At 39.4% G+C, this 12,420-nt stretch overlaps 1 protein-coding gene across 1 annotated transcript; it reads left to right on the forward strand.

Moving 5' to 3' along the window:
* Positions 1 to 5,663: 5,663 nt before the first annotated feature.
* tmem51a (transmembrane protein 51a) lies at positions 5,664 to 11,845 on the forward strand. The gene is made up of 4 exons (XM_077719204.1): positions 5,664 to 6,000; positions 7,440 to 7,532; positions 8,371 to 8,843; positions 10,683 to 11,845. Exons 3-4 carry the CDS (start codon positions 8,419 to 8,421, stop codon positions 11,065 to 11,067), a joined length of 810 nt encoding a protein of 269 aa, XP_077575330.1. The 5' UTR covers positions 5,664 to 6,000; positions 7,440 to 7,532; positions 8,371 to 8,418; the 3' UTR covers positions 11,068 to 11,845.
* Positions 11,846 to 12,420: the final 575 nt, after the last annotated feature.

Here is a 12,420-nt window from a genome sequence, read left to right on the forward strand (position 1 = left end):
GTGCTCATTGAAATGCTTGGTAGGCTTTGCAGGCCCGCCGGATACAGTGTGAGCACCAGAACGTTGATCCTTTGGTTTGGACCTCTCACCGTGTCATCAAATGGCTTAAAGATATTGACCTTAAGGTAGGAATACAGAGAGTACAATTCTGCTTAATCAGACATTATGTCGTAGAGTACTTGTATTCAAAACCAATGGAGTGATCCTAATGCACAGTAAGTAGTGTTTAGGACTGTTTTATCTACTATATAAATAAATTAAACCTACATGTATATTCTACATTGTAAAGCTGACCTGACACACCAGTCAAATTTAGGAACAAAACAATACGTATTGGATTTTTGGCTACATTATACTTTCAGTCTCTCGCACCAATGACTTCTATGTGAATAGTGTAGCATTTCAATGACCCATAAGACATGTAAAAAAAACATTTATTTTCCTGTTGGTTTTAAGGAACTACCTTAATTCTGACTCTTCAAAATGTATTCTACCAAAGATCCATTCAAAGTATATATATATATATATATATATATATATATATATATATATATTTTTTAAACTTGACAATCTGTAGAAACGTCTTTGTGGAAAGAAATACTGGGTTTTGCGACTTAGATTCAGCAACCCACAGTGCACTTATATGTGAAAATAGATAAATCAGAGGCCAGTATCGTCAAATAGAAGCAGAATAACCCAAAAGCAGAATAAATCAAACATTGATTTCATGTACTAAACTTCTCTGTCCATCTGTGTAGGAATTCGCAGAAGGAGTCGCTAGCAGCGGAATCCACGGAGCTGTTATGGTGCTGGAACCCAGTTTTTCCAGTGACTCTTTGGCCACAATAATGGGAATTCCCAGCACCAAACACATGGTTCGTAGACACCTTGAAGAGGAGTTGTCAAATTTGATTGGCCTGGCCAGGTAAATTGGATTTTTGGCTTCATTTCATTGGCTTCCATGTGAATATTGTTCTTGTAGAGTTAACTAAGCAATGTTGAATTAAATTTATTATTATTATTAATAGGACAGATGCGAAGCAAGACTTTGAACATTGCATTTTGGGAACACCCCCAACTCCCCGTCGCCAAAACTCCCCAACCAGGTCACCCTCTGCTAGTCGGCACACAGATGATGAGGGCTCTCTAAGAAGAAGGGCTGTCAAGGTGGGGTATAGTATTGAACTAATCTTGTCTTTAGCAACAAAAACAGTACATATATTTCTCAATATTTATGCATACTTCTGTTTTTATTGATAATTGTTGCTTTGCAAGTGTTTCTTTATTTGTGTAACAAGATGACGAGACAGTGAACTGGTTACACTGCTATTATCCTGAATATAGCTTTTCATTTTTAGTTCATTATTTTATTATTCTAATGCATTTTGGCGTTGAAAATATTGTCAGAAGGCAAAGATAGCCGGTATATCAGTTTGATTTTCACAGAACGGCTTAACAATTTTGATCATTGAAACAGAGTCAGAATTCTTATTGTTTAAGTAAAACTGTCTTCGGTATACCAATATACTATTCAATATTTATTTATTTATTTTTGCCAATCTAAAATATGTACCTTGGCTACGAAAAAACTGCGTTAAATTCTTGATTTACAGCTACTAAATAGTATACTATATACTATCTGTTTTTTAAAACATATTTCTGTATATGGCACTCTTATTTTGATTTTTTTGTTGCAGCCGCCAATGGGTTTCAGCCCAAAGGCACGCAATGGGCGGGATTTGATCTACCACAACAACTTTGGCTCCCTGCCCCGTGAGGCCAGGGAGCAAACGCCTCCCAGGACACAAGGGAGTCCCGTCCGAGCTTATGTCAACATTGGGGTCACCAATGTGTGAGGGTGTCAGAGTATGACACGACTACTCTGAGCCTGTCATGCAATATTTAACATCACTCAAAAGATACAACGTTGTGATTATTTTTGTAATTTCTCTTTGTCTGGACTAATTTGTACATTTGTATTAAAATAGGGTACTACTTGATGATTTAAAAAATAATAATAAAACCATCACTGGAAAATTATCCTCATCAGCCTGCTTTAGAGCATTGCTGTTTGTAAATTCAATGTAGCAAATCTTAATTAACGAATATGTTTTTGAGACAACCTATTTCCACTCTGATCTTTCATTACACAAAAAAACAATCGCAGGCCACACACAAGTTGTTGACTAATGTTTCCATGGGAATCTAAAACTGATAACAGCTATTTTTGACAGTTAACAATGTTTTTTCTTTGTGACCGGACATTTGGTCGCCGGACGTTTGGTGGCCGGACGTTTGATCGCCGGACGCTTGGTGGCCGGGCGTTTGGCCGCCGGGGGTTTGGCCGCCGGGCGTTTGGCCGCCGGGCGTTTGGTCGCCGGACGTTTGGTCGCTGGGCGTTTGGTCGCCGGACGTTTGGTCGCCGGACGTTTGGTCGCCGGACGTTTGGTCGCCGGACGTTTGGTCGCCGGACGTTTGGTCGCCGGACGTTTGGTCGCCGGACGTTTGGTCGCCGGACGTTTGGCCGCCGGACGTTTGGCCGCCGGACGTTTGGCCGCCGGACGTTTGGCCGCCGGACATTTAACAGGTGATTGGCTGAGGTTATTATTTCAGCAAACACAATAGGTTTCGTCTTTCTTTCTTCTTTATAAAATCAGGCTGCACCTTAATTGACCATTTTCACAATGCTGTCTTATTATGCTCTTCTTTACTTTCATTACCCAAGTGTAAACCCTTTCCTAACTTTGTGTTGTACAGTTTGAAAAGAAAAAAAGAAATCTATACTGGAAAGTACCTTGAGGAGGAAAATAAATGGACTGTGACATTGAAATTTAGTATGTCTCCGTCAATATAACTTGTATTTCGCAATGGCAGCTGTGTTCATACACACCAGATGCATTGCATTTCCTTTTAAAGTATTGCATCAGAGCTGGGATTTCTTAATGTATTTTTTTTCCCCTGTGCCTTTCAAATAGAATTTACAGAAGCGGAACACAAAAGGTTGTGCATTCACACAAAAAATACTGCTGGGTATTGAGAAATAATCAAATGAATAACAATGCCAGGGCTAGAAATGCATCTTTATAAAAAATAGGTACGAACAATACCTTGTCGAATCATGGTCGCACAATATCACATGCTGTGGTAAGTACTGAGATTTTTTAAAATGTTTTATTTCATAACTTTGGATTTTTATTACAAAAAAAACATGAAGTTGACTCTCCAAAATCCACAATTTTAAATGTGTTATATATTTTATTTAATTTCTTTGCAAGATGTTTGAATAGTTGTCACCATGTGCAAATAACATTAATCAGGAAGAGAATGTGCTCTACATCTTTTCTATTGTGATACATTGGAATTACAGGAAAACAAACATATTATACAATCCATCATGTGCAACCATATATAACGTCACAATGAAAATTTTAATAAAAGCTGGCCCACCGTAGACAGATTCTAATTATAGTGTCCCCGTGATGATGAGCAGAGTGTATGGTTGTATGTATTTTGGGACTAGTTGCAAGATAATTTCACTTTTCTGTTACTCTGAAAGAAAAAGAGGATACCTTTTTATGGATTTTCTTATTTTAGATTCTGCGCCATGCTAATTTCCGTGACCGGACGTTTGGTCGCCGGTCTTTTGGTCATCGGTCTTTTGGTCCCTATGTACTTGGATATTAAACAGTACTTAGATATTAAACTCTCTCTCTCCTAGATAGTAAACTCTCTCTCATGAATATAATTTTGAGAGCTGGCTTCAACAGTTAACTCTCTGTCACCATTTGACCAGCGACCAAAAGACTGGGGACCAAAAGACCGGCGACCAAACATCCGAGCACCCAAATTTCTTATGCGGAGACCAAATCTTAATAAAGAGAAAGAAAGGAATGCCAATGCCGCGAAAAAATTAGATCTCAAATAAAATATTGTAGACCTGATTTAAATGCTTTTTATATACACTATAGTCGTAAAACTTTTATATATACTTGTGGGAACATTTAATTATGTGTTAGCTATTAATGAGGCAGAATGCTGGAGATGTGGAAGCTTATTTTTCAAGAATTGAAAACGTAACCATGTTAGTTGTGGGGTTAATAGTTGTTTTATAAATTGAAATATTCGTATATGAAAACTGTTTGGAAACAATAAATATAGGGAGTCATTTACCATATCCTGGGGAATTTAATTTACACAAGGCTTTGCGGTATTCTGATGAGTCACTACCAAATTTAATCGAATTTGCTAGTTAATGCAATTTAGCCTTTGCATGTTGCAACAACAGTCACTAGTCATCTTGTGACTTTCACATAGTGACGCAAATTGAAAAGAGATATTTGACACTTGACTGGCTGGCGGGGTGACAACTGGTCTGGAAAGCTTCCCCAGGCTGAGAGTTGTTATTGTCCGATTTCGGGATCGATTTTTGAATTATAACATACCATATTTTCACGACTATAAGGCGCACTTAAAAGTCTTAAATATTCTCCAGAATAGACAGTGCGCCTTATAATCCAGTGCGCATTATATATATAAAAAATTTAAATGTTTGATTCATTGACAGTGCACCTTATAATGCGGTGCGTCTTATAGTCGTGAAAATACGGTACATTGTAATACATTTAAATACTAATACTTATAACAAAATAAAACATCTTTATTTCATTTGTAGTTATTCGGGTCTCTAGATCTGAGTTATTCGACTATTCCCAAAAAAGTGATTAATGTAAAGCAACAAATTAATGAATATTTTAGTCTAGCAAGAACATAAAAGAACTCTGAATGTACATAAGGCATCAGAATCCCTCATTACACATGTAGATGCCTTTTGGATGGCTTAAATATGAACATTAAAATGGACATTATGGTCTCTGTTCATGATTTAATGATTTGCTTCAAGGAAAGTGTCAAATGCAATCAAGGCTGTTCCTTGTGCTTTCCTGTCTGTTACTGCATGTGACCCCAAACAGAGAAGGAACATAACAGTGTTAAGTTGAGGAAAAGCCCCAACCTGAACAATGTGATCTAGAAGCTTGGGTACAGGCTGCTTTTGTCATTATTGTCAAAACTCTCCTTTCCTCATAAACTGGAGAGCAAAAGAACTGAAAAATTGGCACCCTTTGTTTTGGCAAGGCTCTGACAAAAATATCATGTAAAATATCAACAATATTACTAAAACAAACTTTGCAAATCATGGGCACTCTTTCAATGACTAGATCGGACATGGGCAAACTACGGCCCGCTAGGGCTTTTAATCCGGCCAGCCGACGTTGTCCAAATTGTTTTATTTATTTATTTTCCCGAGATGGCGCCGTCACACGGAAGCCAGTTGCAGTAGCTTTGTCCACTTTTGTTTATTTTTTTGTGTTTTACAGCCCCTCTATCTTTTTTAAATTACATTTTAATATTTCTCAATACATTCGTTTTTACTTTACTTTTTACTTTATACTTTTTACTTTAATAATGAGTGATGAGTATCTTAATACTTTAGTCCTTTTTTTCTGTTTATGTCTCATATGTACTGTTAACGGATGCACTTTTTTATACGTATCAAATCTTGTGCTGAACCCCGCTCATCTGCCAAATTATTAAAGCCAATGTGGCCCCAGGGCCGAAAAAATTGCCCACCCCTGGACTTGATCAATCTAGTGTTAAAATAGAGAAGTTTAATAGAATGTAAGATGGATTTCGTGTGCAGGCCATATTCAATAATCATTTCAAACTAAATCTTAGTGAGGAGCTGACTAGGGCAAAGGCGTTGTCAGCAAAGGGTTAAGCCCTGAAGTGGAAGTAGTAACTGGCTTCCCTCTAACTCTCTCTCTCTCTTTCTCGTTTTCCCCGCCCGTCTCTGGATCGGTCGATTTTACAGCAAAGTCATGCTTCTTCATTTTACCTCGATTTGTCAATAAAAATGTGCCGACGTCGACTAGCTTCAGCACCGCAATCATTCGATGATTCAAAGTGGCCAAAGTGAGGGCGTTGAGGACAATTTGGGGGGAGGTGAGTGCGCAAAACACACAAAAACCACACTACTTTCTTCGGCCGCGTTTTATTCAACAAGTAACAGAAGTTAGAGGCAACAACGAGCCATCTTCTTATCTTGGAAAGTTCACAACAAGTTCTAGGTGTGTCGTTGTTGATGTAATATGCGTGATTTCGTTAGCGTATTTTGTTCAACTGAAGAATTGCAGGGTTTTTTTCAGCTAGATTTTGTGTATAGTATAGTTATGTTGGCTCTCGGACAATAAAATGAGACCACCTCACATGATGGGGGGGTTGGGACATTACTACTCGTATATGAGTTTACTCAGCTGTCAACGTCATAATTTTGTCTCATACCAAACATTCTTTTGTGGTCTGTTGTGTGTGCGTGTACGTGCGCGTGCACGCGTGCGTGCGTGTGCATGTGTGTGTGTCCGTTGTGTTTCAGTAAGGACCGTCACTTTTACGAGGTCAAAAACAGTCATGGCTTTCTTCTTGTCTATTTTGCTAAAAACACACCCAGGAAACAGACCGGCCAATCACAGAGCAGCACAGAATATATGTTTAAAGTTTTGGGTATCATATATATACTAATTATAATTTCCCAGGTTTGAACTATAGATAGGGTCCCAGCATGGAGGTGGTATTTACTAAATCTAAATACAGAATTCACAATATTTCCCAAGATATGTTTTGCTGATGGCCATATTTTTAGGCTAGTAAGAATAATCTCATCATCTCATTTTATGAACCACTTAATCCACACTAGAGTCACAGGGGTTGCTGGAGCCTATCCCAGCTGACTTTGGGCCAGAGGCGGGGGACACCAGCCAATCACAGGGCACAAGAAGACAAACAGTCATCCATGCTCACACTCATACCTAGGCGCAATTTAGACTTTTAAATCACCCTACCATGCATGTCTTTGGAATGTGGGAGGAGCCTAAGCATGCCCAGGGAGAACATGCAAACTCCACACAGGTGGACCGATCTGGATTTGAACCCAGGTCAACCACTGTGAATTAAAAATACAGAAAAAATGATTTAAAAAATTACAATTATTGACTTAAAAGGGGGAAAAATCAGGAAATTTAATATACATCTATACTCTTCATTTTAATTTGATCCTAAAACAGAAAGTCAACACCCAGATTTGGCCCCCGGGCCGCCACTTTGACAACATTTGGCTACACCATCAGGTGGTTGCAAAATATTATGTGACCAGTAAACAATCTTGATATTAGTTGTCAATGTGTTTATGGCTCCGTCGTCACATACAGGTATTGAATATTTGCATAAAAGCACATTATCGTGGCTAACTGCACTCAAATCTGGCTAGAAGATTTCAATTGGTTGGCTCAGGGATTGCATGAACAGTGACTGCATAAATGTATATACACTATGTACTGTACATTTTTTAAAACTGCTGTCTGATTTGCTTTTAATCTTTTGTAAAGGTTGGCACAAATCCCAGCCTCTACCTTAGATGAGGCAAGATTTATGAGCTATGACACATGCATCAGCAGCCAAGACGGGAACAAGCTTTATTGGTAAAAGTTGATTCTTTCTATTTTGATTTCCATACATTTAGAACTGTGTAGTGCCTGCCCACCCATTCATTGTGAAATGAGACAACCAGCGTTGACTGTCAAGTCCCTTGACAGAATAATGATACAATTTAAATGTTATCATATGTCATTTCTATTTCTTCATACAGCTGCTGTGGTTGCACCTAATATTCAGTTTTATTTTCATGGTGGGAAATATGTGACTCACCTGTAAATGTTTAACAGTTCAATACAACATTAATTTTTGACTTTACTCTTATTTCCTTAATCTAAAAACTGTGAATTTCTATGAGCTGAATAACAGTAAATATTCGTGGAGGTATTTCATTTCCTCATAGTTCAATATATGGTATGATTATTTTGAGTGATTAGCAATGTCCCCTCTAATTTTTTGTTGGTCTGGGCAGAAAGACAACCTTCCTGAGCGCACTGAGTACCAGTGTGAGCGACATCATCATTGCTCGCTATGGGCAGACTAGTATCTCACCTGCCAAAAGCAGGTGCATGTCAATGTTCCCTCTAATTTTTCATGTAAAACATGCTGTAAAACACAAAAAACATAAGAGTGAACAGAGCTACTTCCACTGGCTGCCGCGTAAACGGCGCCATCATGGGGAAAGGGGTAAAAAAATGTTTTTTAAAAGTTTGGATTTTATTTACTGCGCGCCATATGATTGCTGCTGCGCAGAGAAGTCGAGAGTAGTGCGCAATTGCGCATGCACGCAGCTTAGACATTGGTGATTAGTATATCCTCCCCATTTAGCAGCATGCATTTTTCCCCCCAAATAAATTTTAATCCATGCTTTTTTTTCCCCCATAGTTTTTTACCTTGTTGCACATGATCAACTAAATTGGAGCGACTCTCAAGATGCGTTCCAGTTCAGATGGACAATCAAACTTCAACGGTCGAGGCCAAACAAATGACAATAATAACAACAACAACAACGTAATCAACGAGAACAGTGGAAATTCTGGTTCCCAGTATGCACTCTGCGCCCTGGGCGTTGGACTTGTGGCCCTTGGCATTGTGATGATCGTCTGGAGCGTGGTGCCTGCAAGCCCGACTGGTAACAACAGCAGTAGTGCAGGTGGTGGAGGAGGTGAAGCGGATTCTTCTGAAAACAGGAAGAGCAAAGCTTCCTCTGTGGCCTTTGTCCTGGTGGGCTCAGGGGTGGTCATGCTACTGCTGTCCTTGTGCCTGGGAATGAGGAACAAGCAGAGGGAGCAGCGGAGGCTCCAGGAAGCACAAAACCACAGAGGTGTGACAGCCCGGGAGAATGGGGATGTAGAAATGTAAGTATAAAACCTTTCATTGGGCCCAAATCATATCAGGAACTTTTGCAGATATATTACATTGTGGCCGTATTGGAATTTCTGATCTGAAATGAAATATTTTGAAAAATCAGGGTAAATAAGATTTAAAAAATGTTGACTGAAATATATGGTGCTCGGACGTTTAGTCGCCGGTCTTTCGGTCGCCTTTCTTTTGGTCGCCGGTCTTTTGGTCGCCGGTCTTTTGGTTGCCGATCTTTTGGTCGCCGATCTTTTGGTCGCCGATCTTTTGGTCGCCGGTCTTTTGGTAGCCGGTCAAATGGCGACACAGATTTTACTGTTGAAAACGGTTCTCAAAATTAGATTCATGAGAGAGAGTTTAATATCTAAGAGAGAGAGTTTAATATCTAAGTGAGAGAGTTTAATATCTAGGTACTGTTTAATATCTAAGTACATTTGACCGGCGACCAAAAGGGACCAAAAGACCGGCGACCAAAAGACCGGCGACCAAAAGACCGGCGACCAAAAGACCGGCGACCAAAAGACCGCCGACCAAAAGACCGGCGACCAAAAGACCGGCGACCAAAAGACTGGCGACCAAAAGACCGGCGACCAAAAGACCGGCGACCAAAAGACAGGCGACCAAAAGAACGGCAACCAAAAGACCAGCGACCAAACGTCCAGCCGCGAAATATATATACTGTACATATTATTGACTTGCTTAGTCATTTCATCCTTTATTACATATTGTTCTAAAACTGCTGAAAAAAAGATTTAGTAATATACCATTGAAAAACATGAACTAATATGATTGTGATGTAAAGTCAAATACCAACATAAATGAAGTCGATGGTTGGTAACTCAAACAAGGAGGAATAGTCATTTTGGAGATCTGAGGATTGCACCCGACCGGCACATAATGCGAACCTGTTGAAAACTGAATGAGTGCCATGCAGAAAGAACCATTGTTCAAAAGAGCCCCAGCACCAGACAGAGCAAATGGAGTTGCTGACATTCACTTTATAATGTGCTCAACCTCCAGTCCTGGAATGAAATAGTCGCACAGCACATCATTAACTTTCAATGGAACAAGACAGACTGGACTTTGGAAAAGGGTGGTTGGTCTTGACACGGTCATTTTGCATCTCAATCGATAAAAGCAATGCACTACTGACAAAAGACCTTAAATGCTGTCGTGGAGGTTTTGCGTCATTATTATTGCTTAGACGGCACAGTGGACGAGTGCTTAGCACGACCTCCCCAAGGATTGTAAGGTCCCTTATAATGTTTTATAAGGTCCGAATAATGTTTTTTTTTCCCCTACCTGTATAGGTTCTGACCTCCCTATAGGGCAGGCATAGGCAAACTACGGCCCGCGGGCCACATACGGCTTTTTAATCCGGTCCGCTGACGTTGTCCAAATAATGTTTTTTTTTTCCAAGATGGCGCCATCACGCGGAAGCCAGTGGCAGTAGCTCTGTCCGCTCTTGTTTGTTTTCTGTGTTTTACAGCCCTCTATCTTTTTTTAAATTACATTTTAATATTTCTTAATACATTCCTTTTTACTTTACTTTGTACTTTATACTCTTACTTTAACGATGAGTGATGAGTATGTTAATACTTTAGTCCTTCTTTTCTGTTTATATTTCACATCTACTGTTAACGAATGCAGTTTTTTATTTGTTTTGTATCTTGTGCTGACCCGGCCCATCTGTCAAATTTTTAAAATCAATGTGGCCCCCGGGCCGAAAAGTTTGCGTATTCTCTCTGTGCTTGCATGGGTTTTCAGCACGCTTGTGACTTTGTGAGGCTACAGAAAATGAATGAATGAAGATTCTATGTCTTTATTTCTATTTCCAGTGCCCAGCAAGACACCCAACGCTATGCTGTACCCACCTATGAGGAGGCAGTAGGCAGTGGGCAATACCCTGTCCGCCAGAGCAACCTTCAGCCCAGCTCATCCCAACTTCCCTCCTACGACGACTTGGTCCAAGTTGACGGAGTGCAGTATGAATTTGAAGGTTCAGAGGTGGCAGATCCCAGATCACAGCCTGGTTCTGAATCCGGTTCCACCAATGCTTCGGCTTCGAATCGAAAACCTGGTAAAAGTGGCCGCAAGCTCCTACCCATAAAAATCCGTAGGATTAAATCAGAGAAGGTGCCCAATTCTCAACCATCTGCTGGGATAAGTATAGAACCTCTCACTCCACCACCACAGTATGACGACAAGGTGCCACCCCTTTGATAATGACTTTCAATTATGCATAGTTGCATCCAACCTCCATCAAGTTTGGTCTTAGTGACCTCATGAACAACCGACCCCATACATAACCTCTTGTCAGTTTCATTTCATACTTCATCATTCCAAGGAACAATGACTTTTACTTAGAAATACTGCAATTTTTCCTATTTTAGGGTGGAGAAGCAATCCCCAAATGTAGTTTTCCATAATGCCAAAGTGGATACGTCAACAAAATTGATCATGAGACTTCACTCATTATTTGCATGCATACACAGCTCTGAGCAGCTGTCATTGACATAAGCCAGTAAAGTGGATGACGTTGGTCTCTTCAGGCCTGACCCCAACTATTGTTACTGCACATGAACATACTGATATCATTGCTTTTAGATTTTTGATGAGACGACTTTGATAAGTCTTGGCTCCTGCTCAACAATGAGCTTAACTTTTTCATCCTTTCATAACCTAAGTCAATCGTCTTTGATTTTTACATGTTAAAATTTAACTTAGTATTAAGTTGTACCAAAATTAGCGACAGTATTGAACTGCAACTGTATTTTTTTATTTTATCCAATGAGAGTATTGCCACTACACGTTACAGTCCACAAAGAGACCATACTTTCCCACATAATTATACTCTATTTACATTACTGATAGAAATGATTTACCACATCAAATAACTAATTATTGGATGATGCCCACTGGGACACTTTGTGTTCTTATATGGATGTGCCTTTTTCCTACTTTCTCAACTTTTGTAAAAACGGGGAAAAAAAACAAACAAACAAAAAAACTTTTCACCAGTAACAAATTACATTATACTCTTACACAGTTCAGTATTTTTACATATAGATATGACTACATTCTGCAGCCTTTTGATACTACAAATCCTATCGACCAGGTAAAATTCAATAAGTGCTGAATTTTAAATGTGTATTCAATTTCAATTAATGGTAATAGTTTTTTTTTTTTTACTTACACTTAATGTGCCACCATACCACCAAAAGAGGTTAACTTGTTACAAAAACATGATAGAACATTTTCTCCACTTTTATTTCCAAGTTAATCCGTTCCTGACTACCCCTACCTCAATAGTCACTCAGCCCAAACTGACTTCTACTCTTCCAATTCCCTTTCAGTTGATCTTTTGCAAGGATTATATAGGAAAGAAGGTAAACAAGGGGAACAATAGAAGAAGCCATGAGCTTTGCGTGCTTTCCTTGGGAAGAGCAGTCGAGCTCTGCCTAGACTACGCTCATCTGTTAGACTTTTTTTTCTTTCATTCTATTCAAGATGACCAACAGAGGTTGTCTTTGAGTGTGCAGCTGCACTGTTCTAACAGCAAGACTTGGTCATCAA

The sequence above is a fragment of the Stigmatopora nigra genome, chromosome 1 (assembly GCF_051989575.1).
Source record: "Stigmatopora nigra isolate UIUO_SnigA chromosome 1, RoL_Snig_1.1, whole genome shotgun sequence".
NCBI classification, from domain to species: Eukaryota; Metazoa; Chordata; class Actinopteri; order Syngnathiformes; family Syngnathidae; genus Stigmatopora; species Stigmatopora nigra.